The sequence below is a fragment of the Bombyx mori genome, chromosome 25 (assembly GCF_030269925.1).
Source record: "Bombyx mori chromosome 25, ASM3026992v2".
NCBI lineage: Eukaryota > Metazoa > Arthropoda > Insecta > Lepidoptera > Bombycidae > Bombyx > Bombyx mori.
In genome coordinates, this window is record NC_085131.1 from 6,521,652 (window position 1) to 6,535,095 (window position 13,444).

Sequence of the window (13,444 nt, forward strand, 5' to 3'; positions counted from 1 at the left end):
GCCAACATGAATAAGAAAACGTAAAATTATCAAAACTTTCATAAACTAACTGTAGATGAGTCGCGAAATCAGATTAAGAACTGGGTCAAAGTCAAGTCGGGGTCGACGGCCCGTGGCGGTGTCGAGAGTCTAATAATTACGTAACAAGGATGTCGCGACGATACACTACCCTCCACAATAATTTGTTGTCTAAAGTACCGGCTTTAGGTTGAAAATCACGTGACATCTACAGAGTGATCTTGATAAGCTTTGTTATATCTGCATTGTTTACCTTGAATTTTTTTAATCCATTCTCGAATTTATTATTTGACGAGGTGGTCAAACGAGCTTATGGCTCATCTGATGTTAAGCGGCATCCAATGGCACAATTAAAATAAACTAGTAACATCTATTTCACGAATGCCTTAACTGCGATGCTATTATTATCCCTTTAAAGTACTTATAAATTTAAAATGAACTTACTTTCTCACTGGTCGTGGTGGCTTACACACAAGTAGAGTACTGCATTCGGATAAACTAATTTCATCCGGTTTTGTATTAATTCCTGAAAACAGAAAATGATTTTAAAAGCAGTCAACAAAGAAGCACAATCATTAAAATTTAAATAATCATTTTGATTAAATAAAATGTCAATCAGCAGCGTATCGATAAATTACCATAATGAAATTCGGGGATACAATTGTATGTTTAATGAAAAACGGCATAAGCGGGCCGCACTTTCACTTTTATTTATTTCTTTTTTGTTGGTTAGTTGGGTAGACGAGCTCCCAGTCCACCTGGTGTTAAGTGGTTATTGGAGCCCATAGACATCTACAACGTAAATGCGCCACACACCTTGAGATATAAGTTCTAAGATCTCAAGTATAGTTACAACGTCTGCTCCACCCTTCAAACCGAAACGCATTACTGCCTCACGGCAAAAATAGGCAGGGTAGTGGTACCTACCCGCGCGGACTCACAAGAGGTCCTACCACCAGTAAGACCCTTTAGATATACACTTCTAGATTAGTCAAATTGTATTCAAAAAATTGCTTGATTGCCTGCTGGACTGCAGCTTATCTAGCGCACCTATTTGCGGATCACGATTTATTAAATCATCGGCCACTTCCGTAGAGAAGGCGATTCCATTTATATTTTCGGGCGTGCGCAATAAAATCGATACTGTGAACTTTCCAAGAGTACAGTGACCCAGTCATGCGCTCCATCCGAATAAGGCCACACGTTGCATAAAATACAGTAACGTGAAATAAAACAGTCCAAACGAGACTAGCATCGTCCAATTAGTGTCAAAAGGCTCGCGCGCATAAAGAGAAACTCGACTCATTTCACTGTCAATAAAACCTAGTAGACTTTATTACGAATGTAATTATTTTAAACAAGTTTTATATTACAAGGTTTTATTTAAATACGTAGGTATGTACGCGTCTACGTAAATTTTCGAGAGTTAAGAAGTCCTAAGCAAACAAAGGGCACGAATTAATGGCGCATTTTGTTCCGACAGACTCACAAATGTAAATAATATACATATACTCGTATATACGTTAATCATTCTAAACATTTTAATTATCTTTTGCCAGATCAAAGGGGGAAATTTAGAGAAAAATCGGTAAAACCGCCGCCGCACATGTGACGTTATGTAAATAGCGGATAAACATGCAATCGGAAAAAGGGACGTGGGACAGACGTTTATAACAGTGACAAATTGCGATCTACTGGCTGCTACGGTCCACCCTCGTGTTTTACCGATGTTTCGCTATTCCGGTCAGGATGTTTGAAAAATAGTTCAGTTCAGCAGTTTACAGCTTTCGATTTTGGTATTTTTTTTCTGGAGCCTGGAGAATACCATCCCAAATATTAATAAAGTAAAGAGAAACTTTATCAATATTTGGGATGGTATTCTCCGGGCTACAAGTTTTTGTGTCACTTGCTTTGCAATAACTATAACCTGTATTTGTTTAATACGTAGCTCTCAACTATTTCATTAACTAACTAATTTCATTTCGCGTCTTTTTTATTTAGAATCATTAAAAAAAAATTAAAACTAAATAAAATCGCAAAAATCTCTTTGGAATATTCCATAATTATCCGACTGAAGTTATAACGATGCAAAACTGTACTTAATACAATTTAAATGAATACAGTTGTAAATAAACCTTTTAAGAATATTGTGCAGACTGTACGATTAGAGCCTACCACTTGAAAAGCGATAAAAATCCATTTTGAATGCGCATATTTTCCTGCAAGCCGGCGTCCCGCGCGGTCGGAGACAAAGGCCTGTGAAATTACAGTCTTGCTTTTAAATGCGAGAATGAATCGCAATGTCTCATCCCCTCAAAGCTTTGCGAAACTGTTTTGAAAAACGTTACTGCGCCCCTATTCTTGTTAAATGCAGTAAAACTTTATGACTCTGTTTTATTTGAAATTAGACTATATTCTATTATGATGTTCAGTTTTTTTATTTAATAATGCTAAGGTACACAAGCTCGTATTGGGCAGATATCGACGCTTGAAAGGCAAACGTGACTAAGCGACAATGCGTGAACTTTACAGTAGACTAATTTAAAGTTAAAATATCTAAAAACAAAATTTATTTTAACGAATCTAGCTGTAGTAGAATCTAGCTAGTAGCTGTAGGATTGAAATGAAAATCATAGAAACAATAGACCTAGAAATATATTTTTTTTGCGCATCGAATATGGTTATTGGCTATCATTTATGTACAAAGCAGTTATTTGTCGCTTAGTCACGTTTGCCTTTCAAGCGTCGATATGCATTCCGATCTGAAAGGGCATTCACGTTATCATTTTTACTGGCTTCAATAACCAAAACCCAATAACTATCAGATAAAATGAGAGTTTACGACACGCTCCATTAACGAAATACTTGCTGCACTAAATCTAGAGCTAAAATAGCAATGATCCTTTGGTGAATAAAACGCTACGGATGCGAGTTAGAACCCCCGAGCACACGCTCGAAATCTGCCCCGCACGGGAGCCATGTCCGTGACGCACAAAGAAATACTGGCAAGTCGTAGCGGGCGATGATCGACTTCTGCGAGTGCACCATCTTGCAGAAGTTGGAAGCAAGGAGTAGAGAAGCCATGCCCGCAACAACCGGTCCCCAATAATCCAGGGGCCACGAGAAGGATTAAGTGTTTGGGGCTTTCTCCGTATACCGCTTTGATCCAAGAGGACGATATGTAGGCTGCTTTACATGCCTTTTGAAAAAACTACCTGGTGACAGATGAGCGCAATAACCCACCAAAAAGAATAAGGTGAAGAGAAATCTAATAACTGAGAAATCTAGATGAATAGCGTTAGTTCCAAGCGATCAGAATGCCCGAATGATCTAAATATTGCGAAAATAAAGAATGCATCGTCTAAAACCACGAAACGTGCTTAAAAGTCCATTAGCTGGCAGTGCGGCGTGAGTTTTTTCCCTAGAAACGCAACCGGCCACTGTGCATATTTAAAATGCAGCAAAGCACATTCAATGTTGGCATCTTTTCATTTGTAGAACGTGTTGCCGCAAGACAAAACCTCCGGGAATTACACGCTTGTTCCTCAAATACGAGAACGGAGTGCAATATCTCTGCCTTTGAAAACTAGGGAAACTCGTGAACACACAAAGCCGGAATGCTACACTCGCTTTTCTTTGAGTAGTGGAATTTCATAATTATTGATGCCAATGAATTAGCTTGTTCTTGTTTGGGAGCAACATCCATAATATATCGGGGGAAGCCGGCTAGTTTACTCGTATTGATAACTATTGCTTAGGTTGGTGGACGAGCTCACGATCTGATGTTAAGTGGTTATCGGAGTCTATAGACATCTACAACGTAAATGCCACCAGCCACCTTGAGATATGAGTTCTAAGGTCTCAGTATAGTTACAACGGCCCATCCTTCAAACCGAAACGCATTACTGCTTCACGGCAGAAATAGGCAGGGCGGTGGTACCCGTGCGGACTCACAAGACGTTCTACCACCAGTAATTACGCAAATAATTTTGCGGGTTTGATTTTTATTACACAATATTATTCCTTCGCATCGCAAAAGGAAAGCAAAGGATCGCGGCAGATGGAGGGAAGTCGTATGGGAGAAACTGATGCAGCGGGGGAGTCTCGACCCTCAGTAATGAGGAAAACGACGCGAGGAGGAGGATTATTCCTTCACCGTGGAAGTCAATCGTGAACATTTGTCAAATACGTATTTCATTAGAAAAATTGGTACTTGCCAGCGGGTTTTTTTTTTTTTTTTTTTTTTTTATGATTGAAAGTTTACTGGTGGCCCGAAGGCCTTTCCAGTTTCACCAGGACAGGTGGGCGAGCAAAGGCTCAGCCAAGAGGGGTGGGATTTGCTAACAACTGCCCGAGCGCCTCCGAAGGAGACCTAACAACTCAAGAGCAATTGTTTCGCGAATGAATCTACTACCGGATCGGAATCGCGACCCGCTGAGAAGATCCGGCGAGAAACTCAGCGGGCTGATGCATGGGTTAGGTTGCACGTCGACCTCTTTGTCGAGTTCGACGAGTACGGTTACCGGGGTCCCTAAGCCTGCCCCTAGTATTAGAGCTGAAGGCATCTAATGCAAAGGTTATTGGATCTGATGGATCCGTAAGGACGTGTCTAGGGCGTCGACGGTGACTGGCTCCTGCATGATCAGGATTCGGGGAGTAGTCAGCGGCGGCAACGATAAGGCGATTATCATGACGCATAGCCTTATAGAAGTATCGTTCCGACGCTGACTTCATGTATTTCCGAATTGATTCGAGGCCCAGGTCGTCGTGTAGGTCAACGTTCCTCACGAACCACGGAGCCCCGACAGCTAACCTGCAAAAGCGGGATTGTAGGGATTGGAGGGTGTCTATGTGTGTGCGGGCCGCGTGAGCGAACACCACACTCGCGTAAGTCATGACGGGCCTTATGCAAGTTTTGTAAAGTGTCACCTTGTTCCGAAGGGACATTTTACTCCGCTTACAGATCATGGGGTAGAGTCTACCGAGAATAAACGCGGCACGGTCACGGACTGATTTTATATGCGGGCGGAATGTCATCGATGCATCCAGGGTAACGCCCAGGTACTTGACCTTCCTGGCCCAGGGTATGGGTTGTCTAAAGAGAGTAATCGGGGGTGTGAGATTCCTCCTCCTAATCCGGGAGGAAATCCGTGTGGAGCTTCCCCTCTGAAATAGCACCGCAGTACTTTTCGCTGGGTTGATGTCTATGCGCCATTTTCGGAACCACTGTCCTAGGGCTAGGGCTGCGCTCTGAAGCTTCTTCGCGATTAGGGACTTATTTCTACTAGAATAGTAAACAGTCGTGTCGTCGGCGAATAAAGCTAAATGGGTCGGCGGCGACCGGGGAATATCGTTGACGAATAAGCTAAATAGGAGGGGTGAGAGGACAGAGCCTTGCGGGACTCCAGCTGTGAGAGGTCGTGGGGAGGAGCGGGTTCCCTCGACTCGATATCGAAAAGAGCGGTTCGACAAAAAGTCCCGTATGATGAGCACGAGACTATCCGGCACGCCCATGTTGAATAGTTTGAAAATCAAACCATTGTGCCAGACTTTGTCGAACGCTTTTGCGACGTCGAAGAAGAGAGCTCCCGTGTATAACGGTTTTGGTCGATTAAGCCCCACAAGAATGTGCTCCGTGAGGCGGTGCACCTGTTGAACGCATGAGTGATTTGTACGGAATCCGAATTGTTCATCGATAAGAATGCCCTTGGATGAGACGAAGTCTCTGAGGCGTTTGTAGAGCAGACGCTCATACAGTTTGCCTAGAGACATGAGGAGGCTAATCGGGCGGTAGCTCGTCGGATGATTTTTTGGTTTACCGGGTTTATGTATGCCGATAACGTCCGCTTCTTTCCACACCGTGGGAAAGATACAGTTCGCCATAGCGGCATTGAAAATAGATGCCAACATCACGATGAGTTGGACGGGTAGAAGTTTAATAACGCGGTTGGATATACCGTCGGAACCGGGAGCCTTGCGAGGACGTAGGTCTTTGATCAAGTCTTTAACTTCCATCGGGGTGACGGGTGGTAACGCATCAGAGGGTGGCAAGGAGGCTCTGCGTTCTACCTCACTGTCTACTAATTCTACATGAACAGGGTCCACGGATTGAGTGCTGGGCGTGCACTGGGTTTGCAATGTATCGGCCAGCAGCTCTGCTTTTTCGTCATCATCGAACGCCGCGAGTCGGCCTGAGGGGCCTACGAGGGGGGGCATAGTTACTACCGTATCCGATTTGAGAGTACGAGCTAAGCGGTAGTAAGACCTTTGAGAGGGCGCGAGTCCTTCTAAGAAATCAGACCATCTGGCATCTCGGACTTCGGTGATGCGAGACTTTACGTCGCGTTGTAGGGCACGCATTCGAATACGATTTTCCGCGGTAGGATACCTATCGTACGCACGGATCGAGGCGTTCTTAGCTCTAAGGAGTTCCCTAATATCGTCGGGCAATTTGAAGCGGTGAAGGAAGTCCTCCGCTACAACTTGCTTCGATGACCTATCTAATGTCGAGGTGATGTGTGACGTTACGATGTCTATGGCTTCAGCGGTATCCTGAGGAGACGGGATAGAGTCCGGACTAAACGGAAGCGATGGTGGATCAGATTCAGCCAGGCTGATGCCCAGCGTGTGCCAATCCACTACAGTCCTCGTGACGGGAACGGAATCGGGAGCGCGACCGAGCTTCATAACGACGGGACGGTGGTCTGAATCTAACTCTGAAACTACTTCGATCGAGTGTAAGCGCAGAGTTACGTTTTTTAATAACGCTATGTCGAGTATATCCGGGCGATGCGCGATATTTAGCGGGTAGTGAGTCGGGGTTAGCGGAGCGACGATATCGAAGGCGAGATCATCGACTAACGCGTCAAGCCGCCTGCCATTCGGGGTTGTGGTGTGTGAGTTCCACCTGATGTGTTTACAATTTAGGTCGCCCGCCAGAATGACAGAGCTCCCCATACCGAGCAGCGCCTCGATATCACTGCTTAGAACGATCTTATCCGGTGGAAGATAAACGGACGCGATAACGATCGGCGCGTGTCCCGTCAGTGAGATTCGGCACACTGATGCTTCGATATTAGCGAGCGCGGGAGGATCGAGCGGGACGCAATGCAGGGCTCTTCTATAGTAAATGACGGTACCACCACCACGGGCAGAGAGCCTGTCGTTCCTGACCATGTTATAGTTCGCGATTTTAGGGTCACGGCGCGCGGGCTTAAGTAGGGTCTCCTGCACTAAAAAGATATCAATTTGGTGGTCACGCAGAAAGTCAGAAACCTGATCACGTTGATTTGCGAGACCGTAAGCGTTAAAAAATCCTATCGTTACGGATAGGGGCTTTATTCTACTTATATACGCCATTGATTACCGGCGGAGTGAGGGGAGGACGTACGTATTTAATGACGCGTATACGTCGGCGTATTCCTGCACAACGGCGATAAAGTGTTGTGCAGTGGAGGCAGCGCGAATGGCGTCGCCCAAAGCGTTAACGCGCTCAAAGTTGATCGACTGAAAGAAGTCGATCGCTAAAGCGAGATTGTCGGACGCGGTCGGAGGGCAAGTCGCGGGAGAGGGACGAGTCGCGGGGGCGGGACGAATCGCGGAGGAGGGAGTTGTAGCCGTGTTCGTGTACGGCAGCGGTTTTGCCCAGGCCGAGACACTGGGCACCGCCGCCGGAACGAACGCTGGCTTAGCCTGCGACGCAGAGGGTGCCGAGGCTTTGATGTCTGGGCCGGAAGCTCGGAGGCGGTTTTGGCGGGCGACGCGGCGATTTATTTTAGGGGCTCGGGGGCAACCACGGTAATTCGCGGGGTGACCCTGTGTTCGACACAGGACGCAGCTAGGCGGTTCCGTCGCGGTTTTTTGGTCGCGAGCGCAGAGGGCCGTGGCGTGATCGCCCAAACACTTAACACATCGGGGGCGCGCGTGACAGTTACGGGAAGAGTGCCCGTACAATTGACAGTTATGGCACTGGCTAGGAGTGCCTTTTTTATGGGGGGCTTCGACAGCGATACCAGAGAGCCTACAGACGGTCTGTGTGTTAAAGATTTTCTTACCCTCGGGGGTAGGCTGGAGAGCGACTAGAACCATATTATATGGCTCCCTACCGCGACCGGTGTGCATACGGTGCACAGAATTCACTGGTAGGCCTTGTTCTAACAGGTCGGCTTTTACGAGCTCTACATCTAACTCTTTAGGGATTCCGCGTATTACAACGCGGAGTTCGCGCTCCTCCTGGAGCGTATACGTATGGAAACTTATACGCTCCTTACGGAGGTAAGAAGAGAGGGCCCTATGGTCGTCGGGTGTTTGAACCTTAATTTGAATGCCGTTCGCGAGGTTACGGGCATTCGTAAAATTTATATTTTTGGCCTTAAGGGCCAGGCAAACTCGATCCCAAGCTGCCTTCTCCTGAAGGATAACCGGGGGAGGGGTCTGGGTTTTATTTTGTGCCACCGGACGCGGCGACGGAGTGGCACGGGCTGGGGGCGCAACGGGAGTCTGAGGGCGGGGGCGCGACGCGTTCACGGCTTTGCTAATTTTAGCGGCCGCGGGAGCTCGAGACTCCGCGGCACGCTTCTTACCCTTCTGTACCAGGGTGAATCCATCCGTCGATGAGGCGGGGGCGAGGTCGACCTCCATGTCCGAGTCAGAGTCGGAGCACGAGGAGGCGGGTGCAGGCGACCTACGAGCAAGTGTAGGTGTTTTAGAGGGCGCGACGGAGGCCGCGGATGATCGCTCAGCTGAAACGATGGTCACGGCGGACGACGCAGCAGCTTTTCTCGCCAGTATAGGCGACACGGGAGCGGCAGGCACGACAGAGGCTGCGGTGCTCAATGCAGAAGCTCTGCACGCAGGTACAGGCGACGCAGGAGCAGCGAGCGCGGCGGAGTCCTCGAGAGGGCTCGCAGTGTGATTGGCCTTGAAGGCCAAAAACTCCGAGGCGAGCTGTGGGTGGCGAAGTCGGAGGAATTCCGCGAATACAGCGTCCATGATCGCTGAGTACCCAGGTGGGGCGGCCCCGGGTCTTGAAAACACTCGCCTTGCGGCGAGGCCCCAACTTCTCGGACCTGAGCGGTTCTATTGAACACAGGTGGCAATGCGGCGCGATTACTACAGGACAAAGAAAAAGCACAACAAAACAGAAATTACGAAAAGAAACAAAACAAATAAATACTTGCAGGAAACCACTTTGTCGGCAGATGTACCACGAACACAGAAACAACAAAAGGAAACAAAACAAATAAAAACTTCCAGAAAGAGCACTTAGTCGGCAGATGTACCACAAACACAGGCCGCGCGAACAATGGCCGGGCTAACAAAAGCCGGGCGAACAAAGACCGGGCGATCGAGTGGACGATGAGCACGTCCGCACGTGACGGGTGCCTCTATCGGAATGCCAGCGGGATTCGAACACTGGTGCATCGCTAGATACAAATGCACCGGACATCTTATCCTTTAGGCCACGACGACTTCTATACGCCTTCTAATCCAATCAATCAAAAATCAGTCATGCGTTCTGGTTTCAAGGATTGAATATTCGTTATACGATCCAATTGCGACTACGACTTATTGTTTCAATGTGGGTGTCGTATATGTATATAGACTTTTTCTGCGGTCTTTGCGTGTCATAGACATAATTAAAACCACATATGGCTTAATCACTCGTTTCGATCAATTCTATAGACTCCAATCGTTTTTAACTAGATGGTCCAAGAGCTCCGTAAGTAGATGGATGAACCACAAACACATACATTTCATAATCAAGTTTTGTACTTATGTATCTGTATTGGTGACGTATTTAGTGGTTCTCAAGGCCCATAAATACTACAAGATGACATGACATTCGCTATCCCAGGGTCAACGTCTCATTTGTACAATGATGAGGATTCGTCTTGCATGTAAACTTGATAGTATTATTTTTGCGGTAAAAATCGACTGGTCCAATTTTATTGATAATCTGAATTAGATTTTCATATCGGCTTAACATAATTGCGCAGAATTAAAATACGCAGTAGGAGACCTAATACTACTGTCTAACACTGATTTGCTTGCTACACCGTGCTACAATTTTATAATTTACTAGCTGTAACCGTCCGCTTCGCTGGGCATTTAAAATTAACATTATTATTTCTCACCCCCACAAAGATTCTCATCATTAACGCGCCCGCAACTGGTGTAGGGAGTCCAACACTCATATAAATAGTAGCCTATCTATTAAGTATATGTATTTTCTACATGGATACCAAGTTTCAAGTCCACCAGATGCATGGTTTAGTAGTTATAACGGAACATCCGTAAAAACCACTCTAGATTTATATATTAGTATAGATTTCGATACTTTGATTTTGCTGTTTTTTTAAACTTTTATATCATATACAAGCCCAATCAGCACGTCCGCTTCGTCATCGCCGGTACCGAATGAAAATCAGTGTTGGTTATTTTCACGCAGCAAACATTACGGTCGGGGTCGTCGGGTTCGGATGATAAAAAATATATGTTTTTTTTTGTGACAAATCTAATCATTTCGCTTTTTTTTTCGCCTATACACCGTCTACGTTTATACCTACAATATCCATAAGTAACAAAACATAAAATCTTATCGCAAAGAAGACATACAATTGAACGAAGAAGCGTTCGATTTGTCATTGACGTCTGTAACTTTTTACTGCTTCCTAATGGTTACTGACGGTGGAGCCGCTTGTAACAAATGACAGTCTCGAACACCATGTGGTCCGGAAATAATGAAAAAAGGGAACGCTGAGACACTGGTTTCGTTTCAAATTTGTTCTCTGACCAAGAGACTTCGGACAACGTAAGGATAATTGCGGACATGTCTTTAACGCTGTGGGCCTGGCTTGCCGAGTTTATCTATTGTGTTTTACGTCACACACATAAACGACGCGTTATAAAACGGTATAAGCAATTGAGGATTATATTACCCATAGCATGTATACATGTAAAACAGACAAACGTTTTTAATAAATTTAATGAATCAACTATAACAATTGCTGATTGCCATTTTAATTTAACACAAGGAGCAGGTATGACAACTTTGTTGATTGTACTCAATTCTGCCCAGAAGAAAAATGTATTCTGACCTAATTGATATTTTGGCGTGATGTATTATTATATCGTGACATATTCTATTTGAGAATAACCTTTATCGTAATTAATTAAATAGCGGTTTTGGATGAAATTAGAACAAAAAATATATATTGTAATACGGACTAACAAAAAACACTATCGACAGGGACACAAAGGGTAATTTTGTGCTATTGCTCTTTATAAATTGTTTCAATAAACAGACACAGTTCTGTTGCTGTACAATATTAGTATTTATATATAACTTTTTAAATATCTTCCTCAAAATCGCTATCAGAAAGTCAAGTAGTCGAAATAAATCAATGTTTTCACTTTGCAGGAACTTCATGGGAAACAAAGTTAAAAGATGTTTTCGGTGTTCGCGTTTGAACTCACAGAGTGATGATGATGTAGCGATATTTCAGAAAACTTTATATCAGTAACTCACCCGCATTCCTAGCTTCCTCTTTGATTACTGTTTCGCTGGCAAGTCCCGCTGAACTGGAAATAACAAGTTCATAAAAACTTATTCGAAAATAATCATAATTTTATTAAGAGTGCCTGAATCTGCTGACGCTATTTACGTTACCTACAGTGAAACCTTCCACTGCTCTTACTGAATTCACAAATTAATTCTTTGAGAGGTCATTCCAGAACATTTTTTTCCAGATGTAATACCAGTTCTCTGACCTCACACGGTTAACCTACTTCCCTATACTATCCCGATTTAATATACTAATTCAAATACTCATCATTTCATCATTCTCCTGTCCTTCTCCCAGTCACCTGGGGGCATGTTTTCTCCTTCCATACTCTTCTATCATATGCCATTTCTTCTCTCACTCCCCTCTTACCCATATGGTCTTTTGCGCAATCCCTCCATTTCTTCTTAGGTCTACCTCTTCCTCTATATCCTTTCACATTCATAGTTAATACTCTCTTACCAACCTCATTTTCATTTCGTTCCCATTCATTTTCATCACATGTCCATACCATCCCAAACGCGCACTTTCAGACTTCCTCTAACATATTCATTCCGGACTCTATCCATTCTCGTTACTCCACTCATCCATCGCAACATTCGTATCTCTGCTGCATGCAATCGCTAATTCAAATACTAATTATTATAATTAAAACTACTTTTATCGTACAACCTTGTGTTTATCTGTTTTCGGTTAAATATTTTGCTATGCTTCAAATACTTTATAGTACCGAAAATAACTTTTACTATGGCTAAGAGTTGCTAAAGTCATAAATGTATTCTGGTATATTTGCAGATTGGTACAATAATAGCCAGCTTGGGACATATTACATAAATATACATAGGCTATAAAGTAAATAAAAAAGTACAGAGCTGGTCGTCTATATATTTATGGGGCTTGTGCGAACCTGTGTGCCGTGTATTTACAGAATATTCAATCGCTACCAAAATGTATGAACAATGGATATTCAGGGGGCTACGTTTGAGTGTTTTGATGTTTAATTATATTCCGAATTGGGAAAACATATAACACCTCAGAATTTGCTTTCAACAATTACAAATTAATCAACAGACGTATTAAATTTTCGCGTAGCACGACATTTGTTTGATTGTCAAATTAAATAATAATAATGAGTAAAGAACAGTTAAGCGTGATGTTTACCTGTTGACGTTTTGTTCCTTATTCATCAGTCCCGTGTTTTCGTTTCTTAAACAAAGAGAATAACGTTTTCCTCCGCCGTGTGAACTCCGCGAGACGTATCTTGCTTTGTTCTCGACGCCTGTGACACAATTTATTTAGTATAACGTAACAGAATTACATGAACGACGTTTAGATCAATCGCTGGTGGTTAAAGTAATGTAACATTCTTAAAGCATTTTCAAATCTACGCAGAGAATGTAAACCTTTTTTTTAAACCTAAATATTTTAATAGTCGGTAACGTAAGGGAATATTGCTACTACACGCGGACGGGTAGGTGCGCTCACGGGGCTCAACCGGAGAGAACTTGCTAATGTTAAGGGTTGCAAATCAGTGTCAAGAAAATAGTAGCATATAACATAGCACTAGATGAGACCGAGCTTTGCTCGGTTTTTGATAACGCCATTGTGGTGTCTTTAAAGCGGTTAGTTGCCCTCAATTAAGAAAAATAGTATTATTATTCACCAATAAATGTCAGGAAGAGTTGATTATTGAAAACATGAATAAAACAATATTTCCTGAAAATAAATCGTAGCTAAATCGATTTATCGCCTCCGAAATCCCCTGTATACTAAATTTTATGAAAATCGTTGGAGCCGTTTCCGAGATTCAGATTATATATAAGTATATATATACAAGAATTGCTCGTTTAAAAGTATAAGAT

The 13,444-nt window shown here is 43.9% G+C and overlaps 1 protein-coding gene across 1 annotated transcript in view; it reads right to left on the minus strand.

Moving 5' to 3' along the window:
• LOC101744074 (cell adhesion molecule DSCAML1) overlaps positions 1–13,444 on the minus strand; it is a 98,113-nt gene that overhangs the window by 38,646 nt on the left and 46,023 nt on the right. The window contains exons 5-7 of the mRNA XM_038020367.2: positions 12,744–12,861; positions 11,549–11,601; positions 463–544 (exon numbers count right to left, since the gene is read on the minus strand). Coding sequence (XP_037876295.2) covers positions 463–544; positions 11,549–11,601; positions 12,744–12,861 — 253 coding nt within the window. The remainder of the gene's footprint in view (positions 1–462; positions 545–11,548; positions 11,602–12,743; positions 12,862–13,444) is intronic.